This window comes from Drosophila simulans, chromosome 3L, assembly GCF_016746395.2.
Source record: "Drosophila simulans strain w501 chromosome 3L, Prin_Dsim_3.1, whole genome shotgun sequence".
NCBI classification, from domain to species: domain Eukaryota; kingdom Metazoa; phylum Arthropoda; class Insecta; order Diptera; family Drosophilidae; genus Drosophila; species Drosophila simulans.
The window spans coordinates 16,834,993-16,853,544 of record NC_052522.2 but is presented as its reverse complement, the minus strand read 5'-3'; the positions used below and the strand labels follow the sequence as shown (position 1 = coordinate 16,853,544).

The window sequence follows — 18,552 nt, the reverse complement described above, 5'->3', positions numbered from 1 at the left end:
GAAATGATAAAATAGATCTGATTTTTGTGGGGCAACTTCCGCTTTCAATACAAAACTGACTGAAGTTGAAAGCTAAATAATGTGCCAGCTTAGTAATTAAGCAAAAACTGCAAACATATAGATTTAATTACTTTCACCTTCATCAGATATACATATGTATATACAAACAACACCTAACGTCAATAAGGCAGCTCATTATAAGTCCCCTAATATCTAAATACCCCCTAAATGCCGCCATCATCTCTTTATTATTAATGCTATTTAATGAAAGTTTCGGGTCTCGTCCCAACAAAAAGTATGCAATGAATTATTTTTATGCTGGCAGCTCAAACAATTCAACGAATCGCGTCGTTTGTTTTTGTTTTCCTTCCTTCTTCAAATTTTTTTTGTGTTCTTAGCGTTTTTCCCATTTTTTCTGTTATTTTTTTCTTTTTTTTTTGTTTTCTTGGCCAGGCGCGCACGCAATAAATTAATTTATGTCCAACGTCAGGCACGTTTCGCACCCTCCGCAGGACTTCTGGTCCTCGGGCACGTTTCTCACCTTGGCTGCCATCCATTACCAAGATTTGCAAGTAAATCGCTTTAAGTGGCATTGCCCGAGTGAAAAGCACAACACAGAAATTAAAATTCCAACGACCATCATCGGTGAGGGGGAATCCCCGAAGTTCCCAGGACTCGCCTTCGGCTGGACTCTAAAATGTAGTTTTGTGTCCTTGCTGCCTGATAATATCGTTTCGTTTCGTTTCATTTTCGTTGCTTCGTTATAATTTGCTTTTAATTTGTTTGGCAAACGCCAACACTTCAGCACGGTTGCCGGACAAAAAGTACCTCGGCCATACATACATATAGCACTGGCTATCTAACCCACACCTCTCTCTACCTTTGCCAACCCAAAAATGGCAGGGGAAAATGTCATAAAAATAATTACGCACCAGGAAAATAAACGCGGCATCGAAATTCGCGTGTCTCTCTGCTCCGTTGAGCTGATCCTGATCCAGGACCTCTGACCCCTTGGCTCATAAATTTTACAACCCGGCTGTAAACGCGAATAAGCCCTCATCGAAAAGTGGTCATAAATAAGTTGAAATATATTTATAGTGCGGTTTCAACTTGGTTAGAAGTTCTGATGAGCAGTCCGTGTTGCCATCAACTTTTTTGGTTCATGAATGTTTTAAGCGGCCAATGGCTTCATTTTGAGCTGATGAAAAAGCCATTGATGGCTACATTGAAATACGGAAATACTTCATAAATTGCTGTTCGTGTTACAACAATATTAATAATATTAACTGGGGCTTTTAAAGCCCCAAAAGATATGGTATCTTTGCTATGCAGAACACTCCCACTGCAGAATTTGTAACTACTGGCTTGCTTTAAGCCATAAAGATGCGCAGTTTAAACCATAAGCGTCTGTTTGGCAATAAATTCGCCATCAAGCACTCAAATTGCTCAGCTCGAAGCACTTAGCCCCAAGATCGAGGACTCCTCGGGACTTAGCTCACCTAGGAGCCTAGTCTGGTAACCACATTAGCCGCTGTCCCACATCGCTCGAGTTGTCTAACTGCCATTTTAGATTTGTGTCTAGTGACTTGGGCTTGTGGTAAACACTTGAGTTTAATGGTTTGTTGACTGCCAGCGGCTCAAAGCCCAAAGACGTTTTCTATAATAAAATTTTCGTCTATTGCCATTGGCCATAAAAGCGGCAAGTGGAAAGCGCCAGCCTAAGCGGGCATTAAAAGTCCCTATTCCACTCGAAAATCCTCGTCGAATGCCCGGAATCCAGTGCTGCTCGTCTGTTTTATTATTTACTAACTATTTTATTTGATTTCATTCCGGGCAACGCGCTTAGGGCTTCAGCCGGCCTTTCTCTGAATTGTCCGATGCCGCAAAGCCAATTCCGGAGACAGCTAGTACATGGATTACAAATGTCTGGCTTTTGCCTGACACGGAAGCCTGTTCAGTTGGCCAGCTTTTTGAAAAGGGCTTAAAGTTGCAGCTTGCTGTAGTTTTTCAAAGTGGTGAGCAGAGCCCAAAAAAAAATCCCCCCGTCCAGCAATTAGCTGTCATTCATGCGGGAAAAACCAAAAAAAAGAAAGCAATTGTCAACCAAATTGGCATTGGCATTGACTGGGGCCTGGGATTTGATTTATCAACATGTTTCACGTGGAGCCAAAAGAAATCATTGCCATCAGCCAGCTGGGCCCCCAGTGTACAAGTACGCAAGTGTGTGTGTGTGTATATGGCAATTCCAGCATTATGGCGTTTTCGTTTTTCGTCTCGTCGCCGCATGAAAATGTGCGTTGTGCCAAACCAATTGGGAGCTGCTGGGTGGGGGCAAGTGGTGGGGGAAATGTGAGCGCGCCCAACTGACGCGTTTCCGTCAAGTGCAACAAGCTGGGAAAAGCGCGGAAAACGGCGGGGGAGCAAAAGGAAAAAAGGGGGGCAAGGGAAGGAGCACCAGCAGGAGCTGCTCAAAAAGAAGGACCAGCTGAAGATTCCCCCAGTCAACGTGCAGGGGTTTATTAAAATTTTAATATCAACGCGAATGTCGACAGTCAGCCAAGTAAAAAATGTGTAGCGCAAACTTTTCCGCTGGAAAATGGAACAGGAGCCGAAACAAGACGAATGTCAATGCATACACAAGCGGGAAAAGAAAATAGAACTCCTTTTGATATTAATAGCTTAGCACTGGATAGACAAAAGGCATTAAAACTTTGAGAATGAGGTAAAATAAGAAATGATAGAATGAAAGTAAAAATAAATATAATGATTTTTCAAGATGCGATAGTTTATAATTTACAATTTAAAAGAAAATATTTATTAATAATGAAAGGTTTAATATATGAAATTGAAAACTTGTTAATAACATATGAATCGAGTTTTAAACAATCTCAATTGTATACAAAATCTTGCCGTGTATAGTAAAAGGAGTGGGGCAGAATGCGAAGGAATGGAAAAGCGGGAGAGCAATCAAGTCCGCACAGGATGCCAGGATACTTGGATGGCAGGATGGCAGGATGGCGGGATGGCAAGCTGCTGCTTGAGGACTTGTTCAATGTGTGCGTAAGCAAAATAAGTCATTTTCCCTTATGGGCCATGCGGCGAAGAAGCTGCAGAAATTCATCGATTGAATACAATACAAATATGTCAACGAGTCGCTTGAGATGTCGCTGCTGTGCTGCTGAAATCTCAGACATGGGAAAGTCATCGCAGGAAGGCGAACAAAATTGAGGAAAATCGTGGAAAACGAGGAAAACTTGAGCGGCTGGCAGCTTTGGTTTAACTCATTTCAATGCGCCCTGGGGGAGTTTGTTTTGGAGGCAAAAGCAATCAGTCAGTGGAGTGGCATATTCATCTCCATCCGTGGGGTGTTGAATTACGGGTATTTTGTGTGAATTGAATTTGGCATGCCCCAGCAGCGGGAACCTGACTTTCCACCATCGTATTTGGGTCCTGCAATGGGTACTGGGGATGGGGATTGGGATGGGAATGGTGATGAATATTGCGTTGGGGAGGTGGAGATGGAGATGCGGATGCGGATGGAGATGGAGCAGTCGGATGCCGGGCCCACACCTTGCCAGCTATTTACGAACGCATTCCATTCCACTTGAATCCTGCGGAAAAGCCAGGAAAAGCGACAACCGCCGGCGGCAATCAGGGCGCCAATAACAAGGATGAAAGATGCCAAGGCGCTGGCGAATTGTTATTTTATGAAATTGCAAACACAATCAAGCTGAATTCCTGCGCCCCGCCCACTTTTGTCTTTGGCAATGTCACTGGGGTTTCTCCGTTTCGGTGCCCGGAAAATTGTTGTTTTTCCCTCACCCATGCCCATGCCCATGCCCATTCCCATGCCCTTCATGCCAGACAAATAAATTGAACTAATAGAGCTGTTAACATTGGAGGGCTGCAAACTTATAACCGGTTCGGCTTGGGATCGGGAAATTCCTCAAGTAAAATATTTGAATTGCCAGCGAACAATGCGGAAAGTGTGGAGTGGAAAAGAAACCGCCGAAGCACTCGAGCAACTTGCAAAACAAAATCCGCTTTTCAACAATCTTTTCTCCACCCTTCCCCAAAAAAAAAAAGTATATTCAGGGCATTGTTTTTGCTACCAATCTATGTGTGTCTGTGTGTGTCGGCCAAGTTATTAGATTCATTTCAAGTTGGCCGGGTAAAGTGCACTCCAAACATTGAGACTCCGTGGCGAGAGTCAGTCAAAGTAAAATAAGGCACAGAGATGCGAATACGAAAAAGTTGAAAAACACCAGAAGGGTGGAAAAATGAGGGGGAAGGGGAGAAAATTTTGGGGGGAAAAACAGGGGAAACTTGGGGCTGTGGCTGGCGTTGACAACCAGCTGAGGAAAAGCGAGAAGCTTCGACCACAACACTATAAATGTGGGTAGTTTCCAAAGGCGGCACAAAAGAAACCGCAACATCAGCAACAAGATAAAACAAACGGGGCCTTGTGGAAAGTGGAAAATCAGGGTGAAAAAGTAAAGCGCTGGGTGGGCGTGGGCCAACACTTATTTCAAACAATTAACTTGATATTGTAACGGGGCTCGGGATGCTGCTGCTTTTGCCGCTTCTGCTGTTTTTCAACCTGCTCAACCTCTCCAAAGGTCGCCGAGTCCAAGTCAAATACAAGTAAAGAGAACTCTTGGCAGCATGTGGCCAGGGAAAATTGGGTTGCCCAGGGGGGGCGGGGCAGTGGGTTGGAAAATGGGGGCCAGTGCGGTCCCAAAGAAAAACATAATAAAATCAAACCAAAGTGAAGATGCCGACGCCGCCACGGCACACGAAAGTAAAATAAACTAAAAGAAAAACAAAAACTCACGAAAAGCAAAGAGCTGCTCAGGAGTTTTCACGGCGCCCGTTGTTGTCTCTTGGAATTGCTATCAGTGTTACAGCTGGCGGCGGCTTTTCCCCCGCTTTTCCTCTATCCCATGCCCCATCCCATCGCCCATTTTCCGCCCAGCATCCGCCCATCCAGATGCGAGGCCATCAACAGCAGCAGTCGCAGTTTTTGGCTGCGAGGCGTCAACTCTTGTGCTACAACTTGAACACGAAGTTCATCAACTAACTTGAGGGGGCGCTGGGTTAGTGGGCGGCGGTGGGCGGGGCGTGCCACAAATGGCAGCGTCCGAGGCGTTAGTGAGCTTATTGTTGTTGTCTACTGCAGTGAGCAAAAAACCAAGGACTTCTCGGGAAATCCCATTCGTTTGGATTACATTAGTTCATCAAGATTGAACTTTTAAAAGTTAAATTGAAGGAAGTTCCTTTCAAAATCGTATATGAATAAACCTAGATGAATTTTCAATTGATTGATGCTTTTGAATAAACAATAATAAAATAAATGTATTATGTTATTAATATGATTATTAAATGTTAATCGTTATGATATCTGCTATATTAGTTTAGAATATGCTTGATATTGAAAAATTGAAACAAATTAGGCTGAAATTTATTAATATTTTTTATTTTAACTTCTTTTTAAAAACCAGCTTTAAACAGACTGCAATTGATATCCCGAAACTACACCCGAAGATATGTTTCACATCTGTCTTTTACTGCTTGTCCAACCTCTTAAACTTTCCATTAGATTTAATTAAAGATGAGACTTAACTGTCCCCAGTTTTCCATTCCGGACTTTTCCTTTTTTCCCTGTGTGCTGTGCTGTTGTGACCATTGTTGCTTCTGCGTGTTTGTTTGCCACCGGAATGAATATTGCCCCGGACCAGAGGCTCCTCGGCTATTCATTTTTCTCTGTCTTTCTCTGGCGCCCGGAGCTGTTTGGACTGACTTGGCTTTGGAGCCTGAGAGCTGGGTAGCTGGTGCGAGGTGGAGAGGTGCTCCTGATGAGCGACACAGGCCAGACTCTCCTCGAGGGCTGGCCGGGCATCAGTACACCTGTCCACCTGCAGCTGGCCCACTCCAGTGCTCCACCTGCTGCTGCTGCTGGTGGCGTCGTCAACAGCAGGTCTCTGTTTTTCTTGTCCCCCTGTTTGTTTGTCTTACAAATTTACTTACGCTTATTTGAGCTGGAAATGAGCTGGGGCTTTGGCTCAAGCTCGGGATGAACCGCGGCGATCCCCAGAGGGAAATATGCTTACAAGTTTTCGCTCTGACGTTTTTATTTTGCGTTGACAAACACACGCGGCGTATGCGCAATAATTTACAAAATTATTGTGCCCGTGCAGCTTGGTCAACTGACGGTTTTTTGGGTTGCGGGCGAAATGCTTTCTGTATGATTAGTTGACAGAGCCGAACGACTGCAATTTTTTAGTCGAGCGATGATGAAATGCGAAAAGGTAACGAAAGTAGGGTAAATATTTACCCAAATGTCTGCGCACTAGAAATTGAGATGGAAAAGGAATGGATGCGCATGAAAAGGGCACGGAGTGATTTAAAAGGCATGCTGAAAAATCAATTACCTATTTAATCCCAGATGATCGTTATAATTGCATAATTCACCATGATTTACTCCCGCCCATACGCTCTGCGCGCATTTCAATTGCCAATCAATCGATGGCCCCTGCCATCATTCCAAACTCGCGCACACAATAAACTATTTAGCCAATTGTTACAGCCACCCAAATAAGACCCTGTGAACCGTGCCGAACCGCACCGAACTGAACGGGACCGGAAATGTTAAATGATAATGCGCGGCACGCATAAAATGCAGTCACTCCCCCGTGCGACGCACACACTCGGTGGCGTATACGTAATTTTTATTGCGTATACGTAATGCATTTTGATGGCAGACAACGCTCGGCCGGCCACAGCGTAACAATTTAAATCGTCGGCGGTCATTTACGTGCACACCATGCAAAATGCATTTATTGCATGTCGTGCCCGGAAAGTGCTGCAGAAATCGGGGAAAGTGGGTAGCGGCCGGAGAAAGCAGTGTGTTCGGAATGTGTTGTCTACTTTACGGCGCGTGGCTGTTATTTCCGTTTTCCGCTTTTCCTTTCCACTAATAAAAATCGTTTAAAAAACCGCATGACAGCAACAGCAGCAGCAGCAGCGGCTACAATAACAGCATTAAATAATAACAATCATGTGTAAATGTGCCCTCTGCGCTGCGGATAGATTTATTTGTCTCGACAACTTCAAACTGCAACGTGGCGCAATAAATCTGGCGAAATCTTGCCGCTCTGCCCTCCGCCTTATCATCTTTACTCTAGTCGGGATGCTGCATTGCTGGCTAAGCTTATTTGTCTCTCCACATCTCCGCTGTCTGCCATTGTCTTCCATTACTAAAATTAAAATCCAGGCAAAACGCGCTGCGATTCTATTACCAAGGTGACTCATACCATGACCGAGGCGACTGGAAAAACTCGCGACTGTTTCCTTCAGCTGCCTGCTACATTTTTTTTCTCTTGCTAGTTTTTTTTCCAGCTTTTTCTTGACGGCTTTTACACTTTTAAACGGCGCTGCGGAGCGTGTTATTTCCGCTGCTTTTAGCCCGTCTGGCAGCAGGACTTCTGTTCCTGCCGCTGATTGTGACTCTCTGAATCCCAATCTCTACCCATTCCGCCATCCTGCCATCTGTTGTTTTTGTCGCTCTTCCCTGTTCAAGTGTATGTGTGTATCTGTGAGTGTGTGTGTGATTCCCGTCTTGTCTTTTGGCAACGAAAAATACGTTAAATTAAATTATGATTTCAGTTCTCCGGCTCCACCAATCCGCTGCCCACCTCACCTCACGTCTCGTCTCGTCCCGCGTCTGCGTTCATATTCGTTAAATTCATTTTTGTGGGAATTTTTTATTTATTTTTCCACGTTCGTCCTTGCAAAATATTTGACTGCCTGTGCACGTTCATCAGACGCGAGGCCCGAAAAACACTCGGCAAAACATTCATAGCTGCTTCTTCTGAATTTCATTTCAGTTTGTTGACTGCAAGCAACACGAATTTTCAAGGAAATAAATGCATGTCTTAAAATCATGTTCATAGCCGGAAACTATTACATAAAAGTTGCCAATCTGAAATAGAATTATTTCATCTTTTTTAGCTTTAAGTTATGGACAAATAAATGGAATATTCGTTACACAATGTAAATCTATTTATGTATACAATACTTATTTATTGTCAACATTCTGCATTTTATCATGTTGTGTTTTACTACCAATTTTGTTTATGTTTAGATGGATACTTTTATTCGAGTGCAGGACAGACAGCAAAGCGAGAGTCAGTCAGTCACTTAGCCAGTCAGTTAGTCAACAACAGCAGCAGCAGAAACAGCAGAAGCGGCCATGTACCGGGAAACCAGCGAGGCGTGCGTGCCGCAATCCCAGGACCCCTCATTTCCCACCCCCCCTTACCGCTCCACCTTCCCCTCCCCGCCCGGCGTTCCCATTTCCCATTTTCATTCCGGTTCTCATTCGCCTTCGCCTGCCATCCCGTTTAGTTGTGCGGGCTGCAAATCTTCAACAATTGCCCTGATTTATAATTTCTGCTTAGCAATGCAAAATACTTGAGCCGCGTTGGGCTGACTCTCTGAAATGGGGGCGTCTGTTGGCAGCTGGAGCGGGGGGCGTGGCATTGTGGGGCTTCGCCGTCGCATGTGTTTGGCTTAGCATACAAATATTTTGCTGTTTGTTTGCCTTGGTGCGCATAAACGGCAAACTGGGTGGTTTGGGCGGTTGCGTTTCGTTTCGTTTGGTTGGGAAGAAATGTGATGAGCACGTTGACAAGTGAGTTGCCAGCCCCCTTTCCTGATCCATCCCCCCTTCTCTACTCACCCCTTTCCGCTCACCTTTTCGCCCCCATACCCAAACCACTCATATATAATCCAGGCAGCTGCGTTCTGCATCAGACGTCCGCCTGCCTCGTCATAATGTGGCTGGTAGTGCGCTTATGCATAATTTACCCACTCAGCAGTTGGCAGAAAAGCCAGAAAAGGGGCGTACACGGAGAAAAAAACATTGAAAAACAGGATCAAGCTGTCTTTTATAATTTTCTCATTAAAACAAACTATGTGTCTTTGGAATAATGTGTCTGCTAAATGGGATATCCTTTTGAAATAGATCAGATCTAATACATCAACTTGAATAATAATCAGAATTTTATTCTTAGTGCATCTGGGCGCTGAAGTGGGTGCAACTGACTGCAGTGAAGGGAAGCCCAGTGACTGACGATATCGCTTTGACTTTGTAAACCGCCAGAGCCGCCGAAAAAGAGAAAAGAAAAGGCCGCCAGGGCTCTCCAATTATCTCCTGATTTATGATTTCTCATTAATTTCCCAGCCAAATCTCAGCCACGTACGCTGATAACTGGTTGGGGGTCATATGTGCACATATAAATTTGATGGAAATGGAGGAAAACTCGCAACACTCGCCTCGAGATGCCTTTGAATTGGTGCGTTTCTTTGGGCGACTTATTAGAGAGCGTATCCTTTGAAAGAGCGACTAAAGGCAGGGCTCAAAGCCATGTTGTTTGCTGACTGATTGCTTTGACCTCCGACCCCCGTCGGAAAAACCCCACTCTCATGAATAGTAACGGAAATGAACGGAAAAGGGGCTGAGCTAAACGCAGAAATGCGTGTGCCATAAATTAAAGTAGTTTTAAGTATTTGTGTGTGCTGGCCATTGTTGGTCTTCCATTTCGCCGTTTCTGTATCTTTCGGTTTCGGTTAGAGTTTCGGGTTTTTTTTTGGGGTTCCGGAGTTCCGGGGCTCCGGGATTTTGTGGCATTCGCGGACCGCCCGCCGCTCTGAAGTTTGAGGTTGAGCTTGTTTCGCCCCAAAAATAGATATACAAATGTGTTTTAATGGTCGCATTTTTCCGTTTCTCGTCCTTTGTTGTATTACGTTGGCTCATCCTGTGGCTCCGTTATTTTGCGTCCTTTTTGCCGAATCTGTGCGCTTTGTTATGCCGCTTGTCGTTTTTCTGTGCGACCGAATTTATTTGCCACTCTCCTCCTTTTAGCCAGTTCTTCTGGGCCCTGTGCGTGCCTGGCCGCCATTCGCCATTTGCCAAAAGTTTCCTTTTTTCGCTTTCGCCGAGCGCTTTTCCTCATTGTCTGGCCTGGTTTTTCCTGGCCTGCCCTGGCCCGACTAGGCCTAAGCCCGGGGTGGCAAATGGTTTTGATTTGATTAATGAATGTTCTAATTAAGCAAAACCGTCACCTAGCCCGCCCCGAGTGGCCCGCTTTTGACCTTGGCCAAAAACAATCTATAACGCCGGAAAGCAAGAAAGGTTTTGCCCAACACCCCTCGTCTGCCCTGCGGCCATTAAACGGAAATAGAAAGACAAATTATTTGGCTCAAAGTGAGTTTCGAGTTCGCTGTGTGTGACTGCAAGTGATTAGCGTTAAATGGAAGCCGCCAGTATACGGACCGGAATCGGATTTGAGGGAAACTTTATCGAAATTGACTCCGAATGGACACCACACACAATTTCAATTACCTGCAAGTTGTGATTGCGATAATTATGTAATGACCGAGCGCCTAATGATGATTGGTCCTGGAGTTTATGAGCCCGGCAATTACGTAAGAGAGCCAGTAGTAGAATGTCCTCGACTGACCCTCCTTGACTCCATGCTCCATGCTCTACACTTCTTGCTCCCTTGCTGTGTTATGCAAATTTAAAACTTTAAGCACAAGTTGCGGCTGTCCTGGGTGTCCCATCCACGTCCGCCGAGTGTGCCGAAGTGTGTGTGCTCGCTTGTCTACCATATAAATTTAAACAATGTTGAAAACATGCTGCGTTGGCACTTTTTAACCACGCTCCGCACACACATACACAAACACACACACAGCAGGCGCACTCTCACTCACACATCTGCTTAAGCAGAGGCAAGCATTTATGCTCTGCTCGCCAAGCCAAAAGTGTTGCATACGTCGAGGGGCCAGCCGCACAATTTACATCTATGCCACACACATACATACATATATATATAGCGCGCTCGGCAGCAGGTTTAGCTTGTTGTGTGTGTGTGTGTGCCCGCCTGTGTGTGTATTTAATGTCGAAATTATGGACGACAATTTTAATGACAATTCAACTTAACATTAGAACGACAGGGGCAGCAACATGCGACCAGCATCAGGAACGACTTTGTTGGTCGTTAGTCGTTAGTGCAGCAGCAGCAGCAGCGGCATTAAAGGATATGCAGGTGGCAAGCTCGAACAGGATATGCCCTGGGTAAAACTACTTAACATAATTAAAGTTTGGAATAAATAAAGATAAAAGACGGAAAATTAAAAATTATACAAATTCCAGTAAACTTAAAATGATTAGCATGATAAAAAACTTATAGCTTGAAAAGATAAATTTAAATCAAATAGCTATAAAATTTTGGAGTAAACAAGGCAGTCCTTTACAAAGATGATTATATAAATATTTGCATAAATGGCAAATATTGCCATGCAGGGTACATTTGAATGCAATCTTGTATAAGTTTAAAACCAATCAAGCCATAAATAGCACCAATTAATGGGTAAGCCTGGCATCGGCAACTACAATGGCCGGGGCTTCTCTATGGCATCGGCATCAACGGCAGCAAAACAGTTTCCGTATCCGCCAGCCGCCATTGTGCCAGGATGCCAATGCCAAACACACTCACACACTCGAACATTTGCAGAGAGAGAGAGAGGGGAATGCGAAGGGATTGAGACGGAGACGCACACATGTGTCCTGGTCCTGCCATTGCCTTTGCTCCTGCTGTCGACGACAATGCGTGTGAGTTAAATGTATGCGCATAAATTAATAATTAATTACACAGAATTACATTTCGGGCTTGTTGTATAATATTCATTATTGTTATGCATAAATAAGGTGACTTGCCAGGACTGACTCGCTTGCTCTGGCCTTTGCCATCCTTTTTGCCACCCACTCGCCGCCAATTTGTGAGCGATGCGCCATTTTAGTTTTGTTGCCTCCTCGCATTATGGAGCTCATTAAAATGCCAACTCAGCTCAGCTCAGCTCGGATCGTTTCAGTTCGGTTGTGGAACTTAACTCTTCGACATCAATCTACGAAAATGTATTTATGTGCCGGCCATATATTTCATTTGATTTACAAGTTAAAGCCGGACAAAAAAGCAGGACTTTGCTCGGAATTTGCATTCGCTTTGAAAAGCGCTCCTCACTCTCGGACTCTCAATCCTCGTCCCTGGGGCATATTCAAATGCTGATTTCTCTATGAACCAGGCCCATTATCCCTTGTCAGTGACAGCAGGAACGTGTTTATTGGCTACGTTCGCAGGGACATTTGCCGCATAAATATCAACGAAATTAAGGACCGACCGGAGGATGGGACTTCCTTCTGTCAGGGCAATAAATCAACAAGGAAGACGAACGCTTTTTGTCCAGCCGGATCGACTGGCCAAGCAAATTCGAAGGAAATTGACCAAAAAGTATTAGTAACGGAAATTGCACAAATTTTGTTTGGGCTCAACGCACTGGGATCAGGGTCACATGTGTGTGTGTGAGAGAGTGACTGTGTACGTGGTTGAGGGTGTGGGTGAGTCCTGTCTGTGACTGTGTGTGATTATGGTCATTTTAATTGAAAGCCAGACAAAAACAAAAAGCCGAGAACCCAAAACTCGGCATTGATGGAGCATATTGAATTATACATAACTACAAGCGTGCACTGCAAGAACATAGATTTTTTGGAATAATTTAATTTAATACTTTGATGAGAAAATATAAATTTTGAAACTATGAAGTATATTCTTTAGTAATAATCCTATACCTCATATTGCCTAATATCACAGCAAAGTTCAGCATGCAATTACCATTTATCATCAGTGATAAGTAGCTCTTGAAATTTCCAACCAAATACAAGGTTCAATCTAAATAAAAACTCCAACGGAATAAGCGGCAGAATCATTCACTTCATTTCGCAAAGTGTAAAAGGAAATGAACAAAGATAATGCTTGAATAAGCAGCCTACATATATTTTGCTCCATCGCCGTCATGGCTCTTATCCTGAAATGGCATCCTTTGGCATTTGTCAAACTTTCTATCAATGCTCACATTTCATGCCGGAGCTCTTTGCCAACACTCATAAGTATGCAACACTTTTTCCCACGGCGGCGGGCGTTTTGTGGGCCTCCCCCCTTTTATTTTGTATAAAATTTGCATGGATAATTTGTCACTTTGAATGATGTTGGGAGCTCTTTTTTCGAGTGGGTTACAACCAATCCCGTTTTCCAGCTATGTCGTTTTTTTTTTCTGTTCGTCCATCCAAACCCCCGGCGGGTAAAATTCTTGCGGGAAGTGCGGCAAATGTTACAAATTGTTGTCGTTGAAAATCACCCCTTAACCCTTCGCCCGCCCAGGCTCAAAATTCAGGCAACGCATCAGGAATTTCGGGGTAAACTTTAATAAACCCGCTTTTGCCGACTAATTTCACAATAAAACCAAATGGCAGCGCACAGAAAAAAGGACATCCTAGGGAGGCCCGAAAGAAAAACCCTTTTTAACCTCACATTTTATGGCACACATGCGCTAACAGGTTTAAAAATTACATTTAATGACAATTGGCAGAGTGCCCCGGTCCCTTGGTTTTTCCGCCGCTTTTCCCCGCATTTCCATGCTTTTCCCGCTGAACATGTGTCGCCGATTCGAGATATCTCCGCAGTTCCGCGCGCAATTTCCAGGCAAGTTGCTCCCATTAGCCACATAATTTTAAGTGTGTGCGTTGCCCGAATTTCCACCATTTTCCCTTACGCTTTTCGCGGGTTGGGCCGAGCCTGTCGCGTAGAACGAGCTCATTTAATATTAAAAGGATTTATGAGACATTTTCCTTTCATTTTGACAACGAACGATGGCGATGGTGAAGGAGGAGAGGGGAGAGGAGTGGAGTGGAGTGGAGCAGGGCAGGTGGGGCAAAAGTCTGAATGGCGAATGAAAATTCTGCGCCGTTGATGAAATTTTCGCTTAACAGAATTTGCGACGCTTGGCGGACGGCGACGGCGACGGAGCCTACGCACGGTTAAAGGGTTTTCCATTTTCCCAAACCCCTATCCTGTTTCCCCCGCCATTCCCCGCAGCTGCCCGCAAGAACAACCCCTCGATTTCATTGCCTGGCAGAGAAAACCCCCATACCCCAATTTCCGTTTGCCATTGTTGTGAGCTCTCGGCAACTTTGCGCTGGTTTAGCTTACGCCCGGGAATTATTTGAGTGCTTTTTGGGAAGCGTTCCGCAAACGCCCCGAAAGCGCCACGCCCCCTCCTGAGCGGAGCGTGTGAAAGTGCAGACGCCTCGAAAATCCTGTGTATCTGTGTGTGTGTGTACATTTTTGACAGATTTGAAAATTATTATGCAAAATGAATAATTTAGTTGAAAGTGTTAAATTGATTTGGCCTTTCCCACTAACATAACAGACATCGGCTTCTCAGCCGGCTTCCCGCCTCAGATGATGGAGATGATGGCCATGTCGGCATCGCTTTTCATCCGCCCACCCCATCCCGGGAATCTCGAGTAAGATGAGCACATTCCGGATAAGTCGGGGGCTATCGATAAAGCATCTCTGTCAGAATGAAATATGCATGCGACTTGTCAACCGTCCTGCGTATCGATGAAAGGTCGTGATAAAGTGTCGATTTTATTGTATTTTCCTATTTATATGCTACGCCTCATTAAAATCCACAGAGCTAGAAGAAAGGCGTAAATCTTTTTATTAAGTAATAAAATAGGTGTTGAATTGATTGATTGCTGCTTATTTTGCTTGTTTGTGCGTTATCTTTTGTCCTCATGCAAATAGATTAAATTGAATGATTAAAATGGCAATGCAATAAAAGGAATTTAATTTAACTCCTTTAAGACAATAAAACAACATCGTAAAAGAGAAATATGTGCTTATTTTTAATTGAATCAAAATTCAGCCAATTGGATTAATTGGATTAAGGCTTTGGATAATCCATTTTCCAATCAATGGTCATAAAATTGTGTTTCTAATTGATTAATGCTTTTGTTAATATAGTATGTAATTTCTTCGCTAGCCTCCAGGTTAAGATTACAAGTGTTCTATTTAAATGTACTCCTTTTTAGTGGACAACAGTTTCGTTGTCCCTGTCGCGTCTGTTCCACATTAGACATCCATCCAGTGGGCGACTTTCTTGTCAACTGCATTGTAACCGCTCCGCCCTCTTGCGCTTTCGTGTGTCCTTCCCCCCACCCCGCGCTCCATTTGGCTGGCACGCCCACCGCTTGATCACGCCCACTCCTGACGTCATTTGTCAAATTTTCGGCATTACCCGGCCAAAAAGACATGGCCATGGCCAAACATTGTGCCAGTTGTCGGCCCCACCCACTCGACCCCAGGCCACCGCCATCCCCGCAGGACATCCGGCGGCTCATCGCAGTCCTTGTGGCTAATATTGACATTCCTAATCTGTGCTCCGCTGCGGCGGCCGTTAAAATGCCGTGTCACTTCGTTAGTATGCGTGTGTGGTGCCATTTGTATCCGAGTAGCTGAGTATCTGAGTATCTGACTATCTGCGTATCCTTGTAGCCCGAATATCCGTGTTTCCCCCCGCAGCCGCATGTGTGTATTTGTCTTGAGGTCGCGTTTGGTTCGGTTTTGGGTGTGTTTTGTTTTTGATTCATGCCGCGCTATCAGCACTGGGCGTGTTCCCGAACTGGTTCATTTATATTTGATGATGACATTGCCGACATTGGCCGAGCAATCAAACTCCCGTCTCCAGTTTATTAGTTTAAGTAGCTCCATTCGGGGAGTGATTAGTGCACCCAAAGTGCGTTGTGCTAAGTGGCAGCCTGGAAATGCACAGCAAAAAGCAGTTTTGTAAACCATAGATGAACATTCTCCTCTAAGTATAGATAATGTGTTGAGCTTCTTAAACTAAAATAATAATATTATATATTATATATGAGGAGAACTCTTAAAGTAATAGATGACTTGAGATATATAATTTAGATCATTGGAGAAACGCACTAACTTAACATTTACTAGTTGAAGTTCCAAAAAATTCCACTTATTTCCAAGTTTAGAAGTTGATGCCTTTAAAGTGTCAGGAAATCACTGAAGATATCCAACACTAATTTTCTGTTAGTGCAACAGACCACACTCAAAGTGCTGGCCACTGCAGTTTGAATCGCTTTTTAACAACGCTGCAATTTCTGTGCCCATTTTGAGGCTGGTGATGATGAGCCGCCGCCTGGGCGGTGCATCGAGGGGGGTGATTCGGGCCTAATGGGGTGATGGTGGCGGGTTCAACGTTGTCTCGGACGTCATGTTGTTACAGTTACTTTCTTGCAGCACACTCTCAACTTGATTTCTGGTCTTTTTTGCCCTTGCAAATTGTTAGAGGGAACGCCCGCGGAGTGCAGCCAACCACCCCCACCCCATACCGACCACAAGTCCCACTGCTTACTCAACCTGGCTAAAGTGCAGCACAGACAACAAACAAAAAAAAAAGGGAAGAAAAGGGAAAAACGAAAAACAGGAGGAGGAAAAACTAAAAGCGACAGGAAGACGGAGACCGAAAACAGAAGCCAGGAGCTGAGCAAGAAGACAGGACTCTGGGCCAAAGCGATTTGCCTTGCCAAAAGCTGCACGACCAACTTTGTAGTAACATCTAAACCTCCCCTCGCACCGCCGCTCTCCCTCTAACACCCTACCACCATGCCACTATCTCCTATGTATCTATGTGCGCGAGTGAGTGCGACAGCACAAGTGTTTTAATTTTACGACATTGTATGAATTTTACTGCTGGCACTGCAGAAACATCAGCACCGCTGTTACATATCGTTAGCTTCCTTAACGGACATATCCCACATCGCCATCCAGACCCCCCTTTACAACGGGGCGCCTTTGGGGTTGGGGGTGGTTTCATCCCCGTTGTCTGTGCCGTGCTCATAAATTGCAGCTTGCAAGCGTCAGTGCAATCAGCGTCATCAGCTTCATCCGGTTTATTCGAGGGTCCCTCGAACCGTGGGCCCCGCACCTCCTGCTCCTACTGCTCCTCTTGCTCCTCTAGCGCCTCCTGCTCCTCCGCTGATCCTCCTGTCGAGAACAACGCCCCCTTGGATTTTCGCAGCCAACCGTGACAGCCTCTGAACTTAGCCGAGGTCTCTGGGGTTTACTTAGCTTGTGGGTAATTTTTTAAAAATTATACAAATTAAAATTGGTGGGGCTCTGCGATGGGCCCACTGTGCCTTAACTGCCGTCACTTAACGTTAACAGTTTACGCTTGCCTGCTGGCTAAAAAGGCTGGCGTTGCACTACACACACACACGCACACGCGCACACCATGACAGCCAGCAGCTAACGCACACATGCACAAATGCACTGCGCGGAAATTCGTGATGGGATAAGTTTCCTTCGCTTTTACAGCGAATATGTAAAGTATATATAAAAGAAGATACACCTATTTAGAAAATTATTAAATAGAACTTTTATTTAATCGATCAAATTAGGTAATTAAAGCCTTAAGATACAGATGCGAACTGTTTCTTAAATTATGCATCTTCCGAGAGAGTTGTTTTCTTGACTTGCGAGCTGTATCCTTGAGGCCGAAAGTCATTTCTGCGAGTGCAGCTACATATGCAAGCCTCAGGCTGCCTGCTCGTCCTTGTCTCGCCATCATTTTCGGAGCTGGCTGCTCGACGGCTGCTGCTTCTGCAGCGCTAACTGCGTAAAGTTGGCACTTGAAACTGTCAGCTTAAAAATGCCAGCTGCACACACACACACACAGACTGCACTCACACACTTGCAGGCGAGAGAAAGAGAATAAGGGCCATGCATGTAGTACATAAAATGCACAAAATGGCCGAACGACTCATGGCGAAAGTTGGTGGCCATAAGTTACAGGAACTTAAGAGGAGGCAGGACGAGGGCGAGGGTCGAAGGTCGAAGCCTCAAGTCCCCGAGCACCCGGCCATCAGAGGAGGCGGGGGGTGGTCATAACTTTTGTAGAAAGCCGCGTAAAGTCCCGAATAAAATGCATATTTAAATACCGCCCAACTTAACCTTTCCGCTCATTATTCCCCTGCCACATATATATTAACCCGTTTTTCGTATTCTTTCCGGATTTGTTGCAGATGGTGACGAGAACGAAGAAAATCTTTGTGGGCGGCCTCTCGGCGCCCACCACACTGGAGGATGTCAAAAGTTACTTCGAACAGTTTGGTCCGGTAAGTGAAGAGAATTGCTTTCCTCGGTATATATATCCATAACTATTTCAATGGGGGAAAGCCAGTCACATGCCAAAATGCTAAGCGAAATCAAGCAAAATAATAATCATAAAAAATCAGAATGACAGGCAGTGGAGCAAATCATGCAATCTATTCGCACTGCGCGTGTTTCCCCAGCCAAATACAATGTAGATTTGTATATATATATTTCTCTTCTTTTTTTTTTCTTGCCGTAAGCAGTGACACCTTCACTGGCTGCCACTTGCTATGTTTTGTTTGATCAATAAAAACGCCAAAAAAAAAAGAAATACGAAGCCAGCGACCGAACGGGAAAAACCTCTAAAAATTCGAACCAAATTCAATCTTGACAAGTACTGCAAAGCTCAGGACTCCACTTCACTCCGCCCCCTAAAACAGAACTCCACTTAAACACACACACACACACGTATGCA

At 44.7% G+C, this 18,552-nt stretch overlaps 1 protein-coding gene across 11 annotated transcripts in view; it reads left to right on the top strand.

The window, feature by feature from the left end:
- Nucleotides 1-18,552, top strand: part of LOC6738429 (RNA-binding protein Musashi homolog Rbp6) — a 175,273-nt gene that overhangs the window by 96,134 nt on the left and 60,587 nt on the right. For all 11 annotated transcript variants that reach the window (XM_016169359.3, XM_016169355.3, XM_016169357.3 and 8 more), the window contains one exon: nucleotides 18,008-18,100. In XM_016169359.3, coding sequence (XP_016032277.1) covers nucleotides 18,008-18,100 — 93 coding nt within the window. The remainder of the gene's footprint in view (nucleotides 1-18,007; nucleotides 18,101-18,552) is intronic.